The following is a 19,343-nucleotide window of genomic DNA, read 5'->3' on the forward strand; positions in this document are numbered from 1 at the left end:
TTAAAAATAATTTTATTTTGAGATTTGCACACATTCAAAGAAAAGGACAGGAAATTAGTAAGACAAAGTTTGCTTCCCCAGTGTAACCTAAAATTGCCATTTTAATCATTTCATGTTTATGGAGAACCCTGACATACATACATACATACATACATCAGCAGTGAAATCTGGCCGGATCTATCTGGCTTGCACGAACCGGTAACAGCGGTAGCGGGAGGTTCCACCCACCCACCGGGACATCATTTTTTACCCTCTGCGCATGTGCAGAAGAGATGCGTACATACCGCATGTGCATTCCCACGCGTTCCCATTCCTGAAACGGTAATGAAGGTAAGTAGATTTCACCGCTGACACAACTACATACATCATATATACATACATAATACATTTATTTATTTAGCTGCCCAACTCATACATAGGTGACTTTGGGCAGCTTACAAAATGTAAGAAATCACCTACGGTATATAATAAAACCCGTTAGATGAAAAACAACCCATTTGCCAATGAAATTTGACATTAAATCCCAGTTTCAGTTTCCCACCCCCTTTTTAAAAAAATGTTTGATTCATAGTAATTTAAAATACTGTTTCAGTCCTTCCCTATCCAATATGTACTGCTGAAACATCACTTAAGTATACAGCTACAGGGCTTCCATACTGAGAATTGTTCCTTCAGTGGGGCAGCATTAATTATAGATTGTCCTTTGCCACTTAGATTCTGCTCTATGCATGGTATAATTAATTAGTTTATTTTTTTAAATAAAATTGCAAAATAAAACTGGGTATCATTTTAAAGAACCTAATAAAACTAGTGTTTACAGTATCACCATGATGTTCTGGGAGTTGAAGTCCATCAAGGAGCCATAGTTCCCCACCCCTATTCTAAAGCATTTTAAATTTAATATTTTATGTGTTTCAACTTTTAGTATTTCTTTTCTAGCTTCGTGATTCTCCATTGTACCACTTCATCAAGGCTAGAGCACTGAATAAAGCTGGGGAGTATCCTGAAGCAATTAAAGTCCTAAAAATGCTTATCAATATACCTCAAATAAAAGGAGATGCTAAGAAAGGCCAGAGGCCCTTTGTCACATTGAGTGAACAGGTCTCCATTTACCTGGAACTTGCTGAAGCTCTTCGACTCAATGGGGAGTTGGTAAGAAATCAAAATCATTTGCCAGTTATTGAAGATACTTGAAAAAATGTAAAACAGTGTCACTCTTCTAATTATTATTTTTTATTTGTTAAAAAAATAGGGATTTAAAAATCAGTGTTGATATTTAATGGCTTTATTTTATTATTTTTAAGTGGTTCAATAAATAAATATTCTATGAATGTATCAGTTTTAATTTTCAATGTGAGAAATATCAATAAATATAACCCATATTTTAAAAAAATGTTTTTGGAGGGTCCGCCATAATTTTTAAAAGTGGGAAGGGGTTCTGAGAGAAAAACATTTAAGAAGTGCAGATCTAGACAACCAAAAATAATTAAACCAGATCAAACTTAACTAGCTAATACTGATATTAATATTCAGATGTTTTTAAAATACCTCTGCGGGGGGAGTTATTTAGTAGACTTGTTCCAAGCATTAGGGATTACATTATTTGGACCTATTGATTTATGGGCCATTGTTAATTTAGGCTGCATAAAAATTGGAACATGTTCCTCACAGTCAAAAACCATCACTAAGTAATTTTATGCCTGGTGTGTTATTCAAACAATAACCTTCATCTTTATGCTCTTCTATTAAGTTAGCAGTAGCTGATATTTGCTGAGAATAAAACAGGATCTTCTCAGTACTAACTTTGCCAAAATGAGACTACTATTTATCTGAATGCGTGTTATGGATGGTGCTTTAAAGTGATCAAACTCTTGTGAGATTACCAAATCTTGCAAAATTTTGGTAGATTCATAATGAGATTTCATACTCTAACTTTAGATTAATACGTTATGCTCGCTGCTTTTTGTGCAATTGTTTATCTGTTGTGAGTTATTGTTCCATACAATTATATTTTAACTGCTTTCTTGTGTCACCACGTACAATGAAATTATATAAATATATAACTAGTGAATTTCATACCATGGTGAATAATTAGTAATATCTTTTAATTTCTGTATTGTCAAAAATGACCTTCTTGAAACCTTGAATAGTGATGCATCTGCAGCTATAAATCAAAGTGTCCATTTGTTTGAGTAGCTGACCCTCTGCCCAGAAATTTACGGTAGAAAAAGGCAGCTAGTCCTCAATTAACAAAAGTGACTGGGACCAGAATTTCCATCACTAAGTGATACAGTCATATAGTGTGATGTCATGTGACCATGCTGCTTAGTGATCAGCAGTCCTCAGTGTTAAGTATGGCCCAGATAGGTTATTAAGCAAGGACCTCATGTGATCATGACTTCTGACATCCCGTCAGTTTCCCCATTGACTTTGCTTATGGGAAACTGGCAGGGAAGATGGCAAATTGTGATCATGTGACCATAGGAACGCTGCACCAGCTGGAACTTCAAAAAGTGGTCATAACTGCTACTCATTCAATGTCATTTATTTTTATTTATTTATTTATAATTGAATTTGTATACTGCCTTTCTCCCGAAGGACTCAGGGCAGTTAACAGCCAGTTTAAAAAAACACAATAAATACAAATTAAAAACACAATAAAATTAATATAATTTGTGGCCAAAATACTAAAAAGCTAACAATAATAATAAAACTAGAACCCCATTAAAAACTACATTTTTAGGCTAGCCCTGCTCGATGGAATAAAAGAGTCTTCAGCTCACGGTGGAAGGTCCGAAGGTCAGGGAGTTGGCGAAGCCCCGGTGGCAACTCATTCCAGAGGGCAGGAGCCCCCACAGAGAAGGCCCTCCCCCTGGAGGCCGCCAGTTGACATTGTTTAACTGATGGTACCCCGAGGAGGCCCTCCCTGTGGGAGCGCACAGGTCGATGGGAGGCTGTTGGTGGCAGTAGGCGGTCCCGTAAATAGCCCGGTCCTAAGCCATGGAGCGCTTTAAAGATGGTAACCAACACCTTGAATTGCACCCGAAAAGACCACCAGAAGCCAGTGCAGTCCGTGCAGGAGATGTGTTACATGGGAGCCACGAGGTGTTCCCTCTATCACCCATGCGGCCGCATTCTGGACCAGTTGGAGCTTCCAGGTGCTCTTCAAGGGGAGCCCCATGTAGAGAGCATTGCAGTAGTCCAGGCGGGATGTAACAAGGGCATGAGTGACTGTGCAAAGGGAAACCCGGTCTAGAAAGGGATGCAACTGGAGAATCAGGCGAACCTGATAAAAAGCCCCCCTGGTGACGGCCGTCAAATGGTCTTCTAGAGACAGCCGTGCATCCAGGAGGACGCCTAAATTGCGAACCCTCTCCGTGGGGGCCAACGACTTGCCCCCAACAGTCAGCAATGGAGTAAGCTGGCTGTACCGGGAAGCCGGCATCCACAGCCACTCGATCTTGGAGGGGTTGAGCCGAAGCCTGTTTCTCCCCATCCAGACCCGTACAGCTTCCAGACACCGGAACATCACTTTGATGGTCTCGTTGGGGTGGTCTGGGGTGGAAATGTATAGCTGGGTGTCATCAACGTACAGATGACATCACACCCCAAAACCACGGATGATCTCACCCAGCGGCTTCATATAGATGTTGAACAGAAGAGGCGAAAGGACCGACCCCTGTGGCACCCCACATAGGAGGCGCCTTGGAGTCGACCTCTGCCCCCCTGCCAACACCGTCTGCGACCGGTCGGAGAGATAGGAGGAGAACCACCGATATACGATGCCCCCCATTCCCAGCCCCCTGAGCCACCGCAGCAAGATACCATGGTTGATGGTATCGAAAGCTGCTGAGAGATCTAATAGGACTAGGACAGAGGAACAACCTCTGTCCCGAGCCCTCCAGAGATCATCAACCAACGCGACCAAGGCCGTCTCCGTGCTGTAACCGGGCTGGAAGCCGGACTGGAACGGGTCTAGATAGACAGTTTCATCCAGGTACTGGGGGAACTGTTGTGCGACCACACTCTCAACAACCTTCACCACGAAATGAAGGTTGGAGACAGGACGATAATTTGCCAAAATGGCTGGATTCAGGGAAGGCTTCTTGAAGAGGGGCCTCACCACCGCCTCTTTCAGGGCGGCAGGGAAGACACCCTCCGTCAAAGAAGCATTAACGATTCCCTGAAGGCAGCCGCGTGTAACCTCCCGGGTGGCCAGTACCAGCCAGGAGGGACACGGGTCCAGTAAACATGTGGTCGCATTCAACCTCCCCAGTATCCTGTCCATGTCCTCAGGAGTCACAGAATCGAACTCATCCCAGATGGAAACATCAAGACCAGCCTCCGCCATCCCACCCGACCCTACCCAATCTGCGTCCAAACCTTCCTGAATCTGAGCGACTTTATCTTGCAGATACTGTAAAAACTCCTCAGCTCGCCCTTGTAGGGGGTCTTCCAACGACCCCTGATGAAGAAGGGAGCAGGTCACCCCGAACAGGGTGGCTGGGTGATTATCTGCCGATACAATGAGAGTGGAAAAATACTCCCGTTTTGCCACCTTCATCGCCACCAGATAGGTCTGAATTTGAGACTGCACTAGTGTTCGGTCAGATTCGGAATGGGTGGCCCTCCAATTACTCTCCAGGCGTCTTCTCCAGCACTTCATCTCTCTCAGCTCTTCAGAATACCAAGGAGCTAATCGAGAGTGGCACCGAGTCAGAGGCCGCAAAGGCACAACGCGATCCAGAGCCCCCGCCGCTGCCCCTTCGCAGGCGGCGACGAGGTCTCCAGTCGAGCCGTGGGCTAAGTCCTCAGGTAATGGCCCAAGCTCCATCTGGAACCTCTCCAGGTCCATCAGGCGCCTGGGACGGAACCAACGAATCGGTCCCGTCTCCCTGCGATGAGAATCGGCGGTTCAAAAGTCGAGTCAAAGGAGAGAATGGTCTGACCATGGCAAGAGTTTGAGAACTAAATCCCCTAGTTCCAGATCATTCAACCATTGCCCAGAGACAAAAATGAAGTCCAGAGTGTTTCCCCCGATGTGAGTGGGACCATTCACTAGCTGGGTCAGGTCCAGGGCCGTCATGGAAGCCATGAACTCCCGAGCCATCATGGATGTCTCGCCAACAGATGGCAGGTTGAAATCCCCCATGACCATCAGCCTGGGGGTCCCAACTGCCATCCCGGCGATTACATCCAGCAGCTCGGGCAGGGCTGCTGTTACAAGTTTGAATGGTTGCTCACAGTGTGGATGTTAAACAAGGATTATCTATATGCAAGAGCTATCATTTAGCTTGTTGATAATTTTCTTTAAATTAAATTAATATTTGGGAGCAGCTCAAGCAGATGTTTCCCTGATTAACTGCATTATTCATTCATTTATTTATTTATTTATTTAATCAAATTTTTATACCGCCCTATCTCCCGAAGGACTCAGGGCGGTTTACAGCCTGATAAAAACACAAAAATAAATTCAAGATAAAAACAGTATTTTAAAAACTTATTGAATTAGGCCAGATTTAAAATTATAATTAAAATAATAAAAAACCCCATTTAAAAGCTAAATTTAAAATTAAAATTCTAGGCCAGTCCTGCGCAGATAAATAGATGTGTCTTAAGCTCGCGGCGAAAGGTTCGAAGGTCAGGAAGTTGGCGGAGTCCTGGGGGAAGTTCATTCCAGAGGGTGGGAGCCCCCACAGAGAAGGCCCTTCCCCTGGGTGTCGCCAGTCGGCACTGCCTGGCGGATGGCACCCTAAGGAGTCCCTCTCTGTGAGAGCATACGGGTCGGTGGGAGGCAATCGGTGGCAGTAGATGGTCCCGTAAGTAACCCGGCCCTATGCCATGGAGCGCTTTAAAGATAGTAACCAAAACCTTGAAGCGCACCCGAAAGGCCACAGGTAGCCAGTGCAGCCTGCGCAGGAGTGGTGTCACATGGGAGCCACGAGGGGCTCCCTCTATCACCCGCGCAGCTGCATTCTGAATTAACTGGAGCCTCCGGATGCTCTTCAAGGGGAGCCCCATGTAGAGAGCATTGCAGTAATCCAAGCGAGATGTCATGACCGCATGAGTCCCCATTATAACTCTCATTATAAGGAGGAGGTATAGCACAATCAAACTTGTAAGATTTTGTTATCGTAATCTCAATAAAAATAGTTATAGTCTTTCTATAAAGTTTATATCCTGATCTGGTCCAGTGAGGCTGACAATTTGTTTTCTGCTTTGTATTGTGATAAAGAAAGGGTAAGTGTAAAAAAAAAGGTAATAATAAAAAAGAATAAAATTGCTTCAGTTCAACTCTTCAATTTGATTTTTGGCATCAACCACTTTTTAGCCTCAGCCTCTATCTTATGAAAATATACTGAAAATATTCTTTTTAGTTGTTATATAAAAATTACCGGAGTACATATATGAAATTTGTTAAACTTTCTAAAATGTTAAATAAATGTTAATAATTTTATTGGTAATAATTACATAATCATTAAGGTTTGCAGTTTTGTTTTCACATGCATTTTTACTTTCCAGCATGAAGCTACAAAGATAATGCAAGATGCCATCAATGAATTTAGTGGGACCCCTGAAGAAATCCGAGTCACTGTTGCTAATGTGGATTTGGCTCTCAGTAAAGGAGAAGTGGATTTAGCTTTAACAATGCTGAGGAATATCACTCCCAACCAGCCATATTACACTGAAGTTAAGGAAAAGATGGCTCAGATATATCTTCTGATCCGTAAAGATAAGAGATTATATATTGGATGCTATTGGTAATTTTTTTTTACTTCAAATTAATGCTGTCTCTTATTTTCTGCAACCATTCACTTTCATGTTTTGCTTTAGGGATAGAGAAGAACATGAAAAATTAGAGCAAACATGAAAATTACGACCAATTCTGAATAATACAGTCTGAAAATATAATATTGATTTTAGCAGAAAGGCTGAGAAATATTCTATTTCCAGATTCTTGTTATGCCCTAGCTTAATTGACACCCCTTCTTTAAGCAACAGCAATACGATTGCTTATGAATTTAATTCAGCTGTTGGATGCAAAGGTGCTAAGTCACTATTTGAATGAAGCTCTTATCAGAGAGCAGCACTTCAATTTTCCTTCTCTCAGTGAGTGAGCAGGATTTTCTGGTATGTGTCTGTATGCGTCTGAATACACATGCATACAATGGTCAGATCAACTTTCCCAACCTGTAGCTCTCTAGATATGTTAGACAATATAGTTGATGCAACATGGATATTTTCTTAGGATAGAGTTGTATTTTAAAAGACAAGGTTCAGAGAGAAGAACAAAGTTCAGCAGGGGATAGTATACTTTTTTTTAAAATGAGAAGACTTGGGCTTCCCTTTCTCCCCAAGTTTACAATAGAAGTGCTATCTCAGATATGACAGAATCTTCATGTCTCACTATGAATGTCTGAGTGCATTCCCATTCCCTAATATGATTGGTTATACAATATTTATTGTACTTCTGCATTACAGTTATCATTTGCTGAACATTAATAGCGTATCCATTCATATTGCAGTGTAGCTAGTCTATGGAGATTCTCAATCATCCAGATCAGGGGTGTCAAAGTCAATTTCATTGAGGGCCACATCAGGGCAGTGGTTGACCTCGGGAGGCTGGGTGGGCGTGACTGATTGGGTGGGTGTGGCCAGCTTGATGCCACTCACTGGGTGTGGCTGATTGGGTGGGTGTGGCCAGCTTGACACCACTCCCCAAACTGCTGCTACGTTTCTCCTTCGCAATAGGTAGATCAGGCCGAAGTAATGTGGGTAGACTGGACCAAAGCAACACGGGACCGCTCCTTATATTTTCCAGGACAGCTACGCAGGCCTGATCTGATCACATCACGGGCCGGATCCTGCCCCTAGGCCTTGAATTTGACACCCCTGATCCAGGTCATAGTTATCCTAAGGGTGCTTTTTCCAAAAAGCAATTGGACTTCCTTGTTTTTTGGTTGAGAAGTGAAACATTTACAAAGAAAAACAAAAAAAGTCCAGTTGCCTTTTGGAAAAAGCACCTTTGGGAGCTAGTCAAATGAGCTGTGCCAATCTAAAACTTATCTCTTATTTTTTGCTTGAGAAAACTTAAAATTATCCCCTATATTTTTAATTTTTTCTTGTAATTTAAATACCATCCTTTTACCTAGTGAATTGTGTGAAAATTTGCCAAGTCCTCATACTAGCCTTCTCTTGGGTGATGCCTACATGAATATTCAAGAGGTTAGTTGAAAAATATTATTTATTATTGATTCTCTTTCTGCCCCTTTCCCTCCCTCCCTCTCACCCTCCATCATGTGTATGCATAAAAATAAATATATAAATATTAATCCTCTATTTTTCAAGCCACTTGCCAGATCAGGATTTCGAAGGCAGATTACCCTTATACATTGGCTGCCTAAAAATTGATGATGTGATCCGACGGGGTTTGCACAGGCATAATCTTCTCTCCTATCATTTAAGATATCAAAACTCTATGTGAGGCATTTGAGAATTATCAAACTTCAGTGTTTTTTTTTTCTTAAACTCTTTCTATCCTCAGCCCTCAAAAGAACTCTCTATGTACTTCACAATGCTTCTTCCCCCCCTATGGAGGCAATCTTTTTCTGACTTTTTCTGTGGTAGGGATTCCTTCACTCCCCCTCCCTTAAGGTTTCTCCACAGGTCCTTATGATATCATTTCTGCTCTTTTTAGACTCCATCTGCTCAGCAGCTCTTTCAATCATCCAACTAGGTAGCTAGCTAGCTTCCAGAGATAACTGCTGTTATGTTTATAGTAGAAACATGGTTTCTGTCCATGGGGGAGGGAAGCAAAATTAAGTTCCCATTCTTGTTTGTTTGTTTGGAAAGGGAAGGGAAGGGAAGCTAGTAGCAAGGGGATGTTTTGTTGGTTCTTGGATTACTGTACTGACTTGGATTACTGTACTGATTACTGTACTGCAATGGGGTTAAGTGCAAGGACAACAATTTGACAACTAACCAGAGAATAGCACAGTATTCCTTGACCATTGAAATAGAAATAGCATAGTGCTATATTAATCAATATAGAGCTAGGTTTCCACTTTCAGTATATTAACAGAAGGCATTAAACCCTGTATCAGTAGAGTTTGGATAACTAACAAGTGGGACAAAGAAAAACTATATTTAAAGTGAGTGTGGGTGTAGAATCCAGAAAAACAAGTACAGAATGAAGCTGAGGTAAGGGGATTCCAAAGCTTAATGTTACATATAAAAATAACTGCAATGTTACTTTCATTGTTTTAGCCTGAAAAAGCTTTAGAAGTCTTTGAAACAGCTCAGAAGAAGAATCCCCTGGATGCAACAGTAGCACGAAAAATTGGGCAGGCTTATGTGTACACTCACCAGTATAACAAGGTTCAGAAATAGATTTATTTACTTTTTATTCAATATCATTCAGAACCGAGCCAAGGAAACATATAGTCTGCTATCATCCTTTAATCTGCTCAATGAACTGAATTTGTACTTGAGTGCATAGTCAAAATCAGAAAATGGGGTTAGTCTGCTTAGTTTGTCAGGTACTGGGTTAAGGTAGAATTAGATACAAAAGGCTATATAACCCAGGACATTTAAAAAAAAATCCTTCCCAGTTTTACAGGACTCACTGATGTGGCAAATTTTGAAGTGCATGAGTTTTCATAATAGCCCTGTCTGCAAGAAAAATGTGGAGGCACACCCCCTACTTATGTTATATTAATTGGAATGTTCACATAAAACTGAACATTCTAATTAAAAACCCCATAATAAAACTCACACAATCCCATGTGCATTTGTCAGGGAAGTTCTACTACACTTAGCAGATACATAAGTGCACATTTATTTTTGATCCAAAGTCTTCACTTGGCTAAAACATAATCTTTTCACTCATTATTGGAAATGCAAACAGTATTGCAAAGATGCATTGCTATTTAAAATGCTAGCACATGGTAGAAATGGCCCTCAAAACAAAAGTTAAGTATCTACCTTTTGCTGTATTGTTTCTCTTGTATTTCCTACTATTCTTTTACAAATAAAAAAAAGCTTTGGTTCCAAGTCAATGGCCTTTTAAGGCCATTCAGTTTCTAGAGCAAATTTTGTGCTGAAACCCGCCCCCCCCCCAGCCTTGTTTTTTGGTTTCCTTCCTTTTCTAGCTCATTAAATTGACAGAGGTACAGCTCGTTATTTGGATTGCCTTCCTAGTCCAAATAAATTTGGAGACATGACTTGTTCAACATTAATGAGATTTAGGAAGACTAGCAAAACCTGATTATTTCAGCTGATCTTAGAAGGAAATGTGAATATGTTATTATCTTTGGCATCAGAATATTTGATTATGTAATGCTATTTATTCATGGGGGGAGGGGCAGTTTCTATATTGGATTGGGTTTTTTTTCCTGTTTGGTTAAATTTTTAATACCTTTGGTAGGATTATAAGCCAAGCAGAATCAGTTGATGATTGCAACTGTATAATAAGCCTATTAAAATTAATTAATTATTTAAATGCATGGGGTAAAAACAACAAATATATGAACCAGATTTTGTTACTATTCTTTATGGGAGTGGATTTAATTCAGCTGTGAAGTCATACAGCCTACTGAGAGCAGCAGATCTGATGATGATATGATTTCCTTATTCAGCTCAGGCCTCTAAGACTTGTCACTCTCATAGAAGCATGTTTTTCATTCATAGCCAATAACTGAGGCTCTATTATCAATATATATCAAATTGTTTCAGGCTATTAATTACTATGAAGTTGCTCTCAAGATGAGTGAACAGGACTTTTTGTGTCATGATCTTGCTGATCTCCTATTAAAACTCAAAAAATTTGGCAAAGCTGAAAAAGTTCTGAGCCAAGCACTAGAACATGATCCAGGTAACATTTTCTTTTCTTGGAATCTTCAGATGCAGTTTTTATCTTGATATAAGGCAGAAAAAATGCTCTTGTCATCTACATTCTGGGCCTCTGGTGGCTCAGGCTGCTAAGACAGTCTGTTATTAACACAGCTGCTTGAAATTAGTGCAGGTTCAAGTCCCACCAGTCCCATGGCTGACTCAGCCTTCCATCCTTAAGGTAGGTAAAATGAGGACCCAGATTGTTGGGGGCAATAAGTTGACTTTGTATATAATATACAAATGGATGAAGACTATTGCTTAACACAATGTAAGCCACCCTGAGTTTTCGGAGAAGGGCGGGATATAAATGCAAATAAAAAAAAAATCCACAATATTTGTATATAATATCTCATTCTCCATTGAGGATTCTTTTATGACTATTTGTCTTATCGCACCATCCGTGCCTTATCTATAGTTAAAACTTATATATAATTGAGACTAGAAACAGTGTAAAGAAGAGCAACAAAGATGATTAGGGGGCTGGAGGCTAAAACATGCTGGAATTGGGTATTGAATTGAAGGAAAAGTGAAAAGAAGGACTATGACATGATAGCAGTCTTCCAATATTTAAAGGGCTGCCACAAATAAGAGGGGGTCAACCTATTCTCCAAAGCACCTGAAGGCAGGACAAGAAGGAATGGATGGAAGATTAATCAAGGAGGGAAGCAACCTAGAACTGATACTGAGAACAATTACCTGGTGAAACGACTTGCTTTCAGAAGTTGTGGGTGTTCTAACCCTGAGAGGCTTTTAAAAAGAAATTGGACAACCATTTGTCTGAAATGGTATATGGGGTTTCCTATACAAGCAGAGGGTTGGATTAGAAGATTTCCAAGGTCCCTTCCAGCTCTGTTATTCTGAATTTCTGAAGAAAACTGCATGGCAGAATTCTATATTTAATTGTTCAAAAAATATATACAAATCAGCAATTATTTCTGTTTAACTTACAGTTGATGATCTGCCTTCAATGATGAAGGATGTAAAAAATCTAATATTACTAGCCAAGATTTATGAGACGACTAAAAGAGGAGAAGTTATTCTGGAAACCCTGACAAAGGTAAAATATCAACATTACATAAGCCACAAATGAGAAGAATTATTTTAAAGTAAATTCCAATATACAAGACAAAAACACAGTACACTTTGTTTGAAACACAGTTTTTCAAATAAGCCACAGTTTGAAATCAAGTACCAACCTAACTTTTGTATCACAATAAGCTTATGATATTTATAACCTACTCTTTCAGACAGAGAAGGTAATCAGTTGAGAGCAACAAGTTCAATATTCATCTTTCTTAATTTGCTCTCAACCAACAGAAGGGTTGACAATTATCAAAACAGGAAACAGATGTAAACTGCCATGCCTTTACAAAATATCCCTCAACACTGAAACAGTGGAAGGAAGCAATAGTTTTGCCATAATAAGCACCTATATTTTGTGTCTCCTTTGAAAGTAGGGGATTTATTGAAATTCTTGTATTGTCATCTTAGCATTCTTTCTAAGCATTTAGATCAGAGCATTTAGGGTTTTTATCCTTGAATTAACTGTTTCTGGTCTAGACTTCAAAGAGAGAAATCTGATCTCTAAAGCAAAGCCAAAGTACATGCAAAATTAAGAGACATAATGAGAAATGGTTTGTTCAAAATGTATAGATAGAAAAAAGAATCCCTAATATCTTGATTGAAAATTCTTCCTTCTGGGGTTGGACAGCCATTTGTCCAGAATGTTATAGACCCAATAAGATAGGGTCTTCTGCTTGGCCAGGAGGTTGGACTAGAAGATGGCCAAGATCCCTTCTAATTCTGTTATTCTGTTATACTCATTAGACTTATATCTTAGGAAATCAAGCCAATGTACATTTGACTCAATTTGACTCATAATTTTATCTCTCCATAATGATCATGTGTGGTGTCTATTTATTTATTTATCTGTTTTATTCATCTTGTACCTCACCACAGTGACTATGGATTGTTAACACAGTTAAAAATCAGAACCAACAATAAAAATAACATATATAATCTCAGACAAGATTTTAAAAAACAATCAAGAATTCACCTAATCATCCAGCCTCTATGACAATGAAAACCTCAAGTCCAGAAACACAACCATTTCTTCAGTGTCTTTCAAGAGGCCCCCAGGGACTCAGGGCCAATCTGATCTCTGGGGAAATGACATTTTAAGAGAGACTTTAAGATAGAAAAGGCTTTCATCCTGGATCCTGCTATCTACCATCTTTAATGTAACATGCCTTTTTCTACCACAAATAGAAACAACTGATGAAAGTGGTACCACAAATAATCCAGTCCTATGGCATGAAGGTTTATAGATGACTTCCAGCTTCTTGAATTGCACGCATAAGCACACCGGCAGTGAATGCAGCTTGCAGAGCAGAAATGCATGCACATTAAGAGCACTCATAACTGCCTATGTTGTCTCATTTTTGCACCAGCTGCAACTTCTTCAAGGGCAGCCTATATAAAGTGCTTTGCAGTAGACCACTCAGGCAATGACTAAGGCCTGAGAGCGGAGCCTTCTGGTCCAGTAAAGGGCATAGCTGGCATACAACAGAACAGTATAAAAGCCTGCCAGGCAGAGCTGGTCACCTAATCTTTGAAGTAGTTTCTATTAAAGTGACTAGCTCAACTTGTCCCCTGAATTCAGTCCAATAACCAAACCACAATAGCAGACTTCAAAGCAATTGCTAATTTTCAGCCTAACCTTATGATAAAATGGTACAGAGAGAAACCAGTATGCTGCTTTAAGATCCTCGAAGGAAAATAGGAAGATAAATCTAAAGAACGCCACTAATAAGTAATTGTCTCAGAATTAGGTATTCATCTGGTGCTAATTTACAGGTAGCCCCAATTTCCCTAATTTTATACATTTGTCCTTTTGAAGGCTTATGACACCCAACAAAGGATACTAAAGAGAGTTCGTGTGGAGCAGCCTGAGTTGATCCCTCCTCAGAAACAAATGCTACTAACAATCTGTGTGCAGTTTGCCAAGTTCCATTATTCAGAAAAGGAATTTGAAAAAGCTGTGAAGTACTACTCAGAGGCCCTGGCCTCTGTGCCAACTGATAATAAGGTAACCACCTCTCCACTTGAAAGGCCAACCACCTAAACCAGGGGTCTCCAACCTTGGCAACTTTAAGCCTGGCGGACTTCAACTCCCAGAATTCTGGGAGTTGAAGTCCGCCTGGCTTAAAGTTGCCAAGGTTGGAGACCCCTGACCTAAACTGTCCAGTTCTGGGACTTCTTGCAAAAAATGCTGAGTCAGATTCAGTAAAGCATTTTTACATTCTTAAGCAGCAATATGTATTTCAGATCATTTAATATAAATTTGTTTTGCTTTAACTTTTAGGTTAAAAATTTACCCATTTGAAATAAGTAGCAAATGGTATGACTACAGTACTATTATTAGAAAAGAGGCAAACTATGTGAATGAATATAGTGAGTGTGTTTTATATTAACGATGCCAAGGCAGATTGAACTGGATGGTAATAACAACTGTTCCAAGTATGAATTACAAGGAGCCAAACCACCTGTTAGATTCCGGCAACAACGAGGCAGGAGACCAGGATAGTGACAACAGCTCTTTACTATATGGTGAACCCAGCAACCCGGGCTGGGAAAAACCTCTCTTTATATACAGTATAGCCGGTGGCTTCAACCAATCAGCAACGTGCTATTTTCCCGCCAAAACTTTTAAAGATACATTACACTCCTTCCCTCCCAGAAAACACTTTACCAATATTTACATAATTTTTACATCTTATTTCTCAACGTAATCACGCAAGTAGACTGGGCGTCTCCTGACTCTTTCTGACCTGCGCAATTCATTCTCTGGGAGTGAGTCGAGCTGGCCGGAGGGACTGTTCGTTCCTCTCAGCTCCTCCTCTAGGCCATCCGGCCGTGGATTATTTGCAGAGTTGTCCCTGCTGTCTTCAGGAGGAACCGGTTGGCGTCGCTGGACCTCCTGGAATTCAGATAAGTCCTACGTTAGCCCCGGGTTTGTGTTAGTTGCGGATTCTAACAATGAATAGTCAGGGCATGTTTCGCCTGCTTCTGTATTGCTTGTTATGCGTTTTCTTATCTGGTCTATGTGGCGCTTCCATACCCTGCCATCTTCCAACTCTATTAGATATGACTTTGGTCCTGTTATTTCTAGGATTGTTCCTGCTAACCAGGTTGGGCCCTCGCTGTAGTTGTGTGCCCACACTAGGTCGCCTGTTGTCATCCCTCTTGTTTTACCGTGTGCCCCTTTGTAACCGTCTGGTGTGTAGTTTGGGTTTAAATGGTCTAGTGGGCACCTAAGCTTCCTACCCATTAATAGCTCGGCCGGGCTGCGGCCAGTTGTGACACAGGGGGTTCTGTGTTGGACTGCTAAATATGTATCAATTTTTGTTTGCCAATCGCCTGGCCTGATTCTGGACAATGCTTCCTTTGCGCTCCGAACGAAACGTTCTGCAAGGCCGTTCGTCGCAGGGTGGAAAGGCGCCGAGAGGACATGTCGGATGCCCTCCTCTGCCAAGTACCCCTCAAACTGGGTTGCCGTGAATTGCGGGCTGTTATCGGAGACTAACGTATCGGGCAACCCGTGGGTTACAAATAGGTGCCGTAGGACTGAAATCACGGCCTCGGCTGTCATGGATTTCATGAGAATGATTTCCAGCCATTTGGAGTAGGCATCGACTACTACCAAAAAGGTTTGGCCGTGGAAGGGGCCGGCAAAATCGATATGGATCCTAGACCAGGGACCCTGGGGTCTCTCCCATTCGAATTGGGGCCGTACGGGGTAGCGGTCTGGACTCCTGGCAGGCCTGGCATTTCCCTACCCTTTCAGCAATTTCCGAGTCCATTAAGGGCCACCACACATAGCTTCTTGCTAGACCCTTCATTCTCACGATCCCTGGGTGGCCTTCGTGAAGGAGATCCAATACCTTTTTTCTCAATTTCTCTGGGATCACCACTCGATCCCCCCATAGCAGGCACCCCCCTTGAGCCGAGAGTTCCCCACGTTTTTTTACAAACTCTTTAAACCGCTCGCCCGGCACAGCGGGCCAACCTCGTTGTACCCAACCAATCACAGTTCTTATTGTAATGTCCTTATACGAAGCCCGAGCCACCTCTTTGGATGTGACTGGGCCAGAGTCCAAAGAGTCAATTAGCAGAACTGGTATCCCCGGAGTGGGGTCTTCGATAGTCTCTGGTAACGGGCATCTGCTCAGGGCGTCTGCATGCCCTAATTCCTTTCCTGGCCGGTGTAGTAGTTTGTAAGAATACGCTGCCAGGAAGATAGTCCATCGGGTCAGTCTTGGCGAAAGTGCCACGGGCGTTGGGCGGTCGCCTGCCAGCAGACCTAGCAAAGGTCTATGGTCCGTGATGATTTCAAAATCACGACCAAATACATACTCATGGAATTTCTTTACTCCTGAGACTATAGCCAAGGCTTCCTTATCAAGCTGGCTATAATTCCTTTCAGTTGATGACATGGTTCGGGAGTAGTATGCAATAGGGGCTTCTGTGCCATTTGGTAACCGGTGGCTGAGCACAGCCCCCACCCCATAGGGAGATGCATCGCAGCTTAACACTAATGGCAGCGTGCCATTGTATTGGATAAGGAGGCTATCACTCGTTAGGAGATTCTTTACCCCTTCGAATGCCCTAGCTTCCGCCTTTCCCCAAGACCATGCAGCCGTCTTAGCTAATAATTTATGCAGCAGCTCTGCTACTGTTGCCTTATTCCTTAAGAATACTGCGTAGAAGTTGACCAGACCTAAGAATGCCTGTAACTCCGTTTTGTTCTTTGGAACCGGGGCCATCCTGATGGCCCGTACCTTGCTCTCAGTGGGGTGAATCCCTTCCCTGTCTATCCGGTAGCCCAGGAATTCCACAGACTCAACCCCGATCTTGCATTTGTTTAGTTTAACCGTGAGACCGGCAGACCGGAAAATGCCCAAAACTTTTCGCAGCCTCACCCCTAATTCCTCTAGGTTTTCAGCGGATACCAGTACGTCGTCAAAGTATGGTACCATCCCTGGTAGGCCCTGCAATAACCGCTCCATCAGGTTCTGAAATAACCCTGGAGCCACGCTAACCCCAAACTGTAATCGGGTACACTTAAAAGCCCCTCTGTGAGTCACAATTGTCTGCGCTTCGGCTGTGCTGCTATCTACGGGCAGCTGTTGATAGGCTTGGGCCAAGTCTAGCTTGGCAAAAACTTGCTCTTGCCCCATTGAGTGCAGTAAGTGCTGTACCACTGGGACGGGGTAAGCACTCTTTTGCAACGCTTTGTTAAGCGTTGCCTTGTAGTCAGCGCAAATCCGGACCGACCCGTCCGGTTTGACTGGGGTGACTATAGGGGTCTCCCACTTAGCATGGTCAACTGGCACTAGAATTCCCTGGTTTACTAGCTTGTCCAGTTCCCGGTCAATCCTGGGCTTTAGGGCGAACGGGACCCTCCTAGCCTTTAGGCGGATAGGGGCAACTTGGGGGTCTATGTTAAAGGAGATAGGGGTCCCCGTGTACTTGCCCAGGCAGTCTCTGAAAACGTCCCCAAATTCTTTCACGAGTGCATCTTTGAGGTCGACTTCGTTTCTGAAGATTCCAGTCACTCCCATGCCCAATGCTCGGAACCAGTCCAGTTCCAACAAGCTTGGCAGGGTCCCATCGACGATGGTGATGGGCAGAGTTTTCTTGTATTGTCCATACTCGACGTGGACGGACGTTACCCCTCGGACGGGGATGCGATTCCCTTGGTAGTCTTGTACCTTTAATTTCTGTGGTTGTAGCTTGCGCTTTGCGATGGCGGGTAAGGCTCTCACGAGAGTGTCCCAGGACATGATCGTGATCGATGAGTCGGTGTCCACCTCCAATCGGCACGGCACCCCCTCAATCTTTGCCTTTGTAAAGATTTTTTTTTCTAGGCGTGTTGATGCGTGACCTACTCTCACGACAGTCTGATTCAACTTCGCGCCTTTTTTAAACTGACCACTCGCGGGCCGCTTAGCCGTTTTCGCGCTCTTATTGGCCGGTTTGAATTTTTGGCGGGACGGTTGGGGAGCTCGACAGACCTGTGCTAGGTGCCCCTTCTTTTCGCAACGCCGACAAGTTGCATCCTTAAATCTGCATTGTTGTCACTGGTGTTGCCCTCCGCAACTCGCACAGTCACCTCGGTCGTCTTTCTCCGGCCTCCCGGTGTGGAAGACTCCTTCCTCCTCCTCACCGTCCGATTCGGCCTGGACCTCTTCATGGTGGACCGGGGTTGATTTCGCCCCGGCCGTTGGTGTGACTTGCTTTTGTAGGGTTTCCGCCGCTTGGGTAGACATCTCGTGAGCCCTGGCTTCGTCCAAGGCGTTTGCCAGCGTTAGGTTGCTTTTAGACAGCAGCCGCCTCCGCAAACGGATGTCCCTGACCCCGCGGATGAGTTGCTCCAGCAATGCCTCATCCAAGTCTCGGTACTCGCAATGTTTTGAGGCTTTCCTCAGGGCGGCCATGTATGCGCTGATGGACTCGCCTTCTTGCTGTCTGCGCTCCCCGAATTCGAACCGTTGCACATACTTAGATGGCATTGGTGCAAAATGGGCTTTTAGTAAAGTCTGCAGAGTTTGCCACGGTACCGACTGTACTGGCGTTGGCTCAGCCAGGGATTCTGCGGTGTCGAAAACTTCTGGACCGCAGTGGCTCAGGAAATAGGCTCGTTTCCTATTGTCTGAAACTCCCTGGAGTTCGTTCGCCTCGAGGAAACACTCGAAGCGAGCCATGTATGACCCCCATTTTTCCTTAGCTGGGTCGAATGGCGCTGGCGGTGTGTAGCCGGACATCGCTGCTTTCCGCCCTTGTTTTGCTGGGTTCGCGTCTTCCTGGTGAGTTCAGCTCTTTTCCTGGCGCTCTTAGCCTCGAGATCCCACCTTCGTCGCCAGTGTTAGATTCGGGCAATAACGAGGCAGGAGACCAGGATAGTGACAACAGCTCTTTACTATATGGTGAACCCAGCAACCCGGGCTGGGAAAAACCTCTCTTTATATACAGTATAGCCGGTGGCTTCAACCAATCAGCAACGTGCTATTTTCCCGCCAAAACTTTTAAAGATACATTACACCACCATTACAGTGACACAGGTCAAATTGCTGACCTACCTCAGAAAAAGCCTAGAAATGAACTTTTGCTTTTAGATTTGAATTTATTTATTTTTTTAGTTTACCAGCACAAAATGTGGGGTCCAGGATAGAACTGAAAAATGACTCAACCTAAAAGCACAGTTAACTATACTCTTTTTAGTCCAACCAGAAAGAGAGGGATAGTGGTCTATTTATGACCACAATTCAGTCCAAAATTTCAGTTACTAAATGAAACATTTAGCAAAATGAGTTTGGCTCATTTTAAGACTTTTCTTGCCACAGTTATTAATTGAATCACTGCAGTTGTTAAGTTGGTAACACAGTTGT

General features: G+C 42.8%; 1 protein-coding gene across 1 annotated transcript in view; it reads left to right on the top strand.

Moving 5' to 3' along the window:
• Nucleotides 1-19,343, top strand: part of TTC21A (tetratricopeptide repeat domain 21A) — a 56,293-nt gene that overhangs the window by 23,762 nt on the left and 13,188 nt on the right. The window contains exons 14-20 of the mRNA XM_058184048.1: nucleotides 940-1,152; nucleotides 6,523-6,761; nucleotides 8,154-8,226; nucleotides 9,268-9,378; nucleotides 10,735-10,873; nucleotides 11,844-11,950; nucleotides 13,793-13,981. Of these exons, the coding sequence (XP_058040031.1) occupies nucleotides 940-1,152; nucleotides 6,523-6,761; nucleotides 8,154-8,226; nucleotides 9,268-9,378; nucleotides 10,735-10,873; nucleotides 11,844-11,950; nucleotides 13,793-13,981 (1,071 nt within the window). The remainder of the gene's footprint in view (nucleotides 1-939; nucleotides 1,153-6,522; nucleotides 6,762-8,153; nucleotides 8,227-9,267; nucleotides 9,379-10,734; nucleotides 10,874-11,843; nucleotides 11,951-13,792; nucleotides 13,982-19,343) is intronic.

Source organism: Ahaetulla prasina, chromosome 4 (assembly GCF_028640845.1).
Source record: "Ahaetulla prasina isolate Xishuangbanna chromosome 4, ASM2864084v1, whole genome shotgun sequence".
Lineage (NCBI taxonomy): Eukaryota > Metazoa > Chordata > Lepidosauria > Squamata > Colubridae > Ahaetulla > Ahaetulla prasina.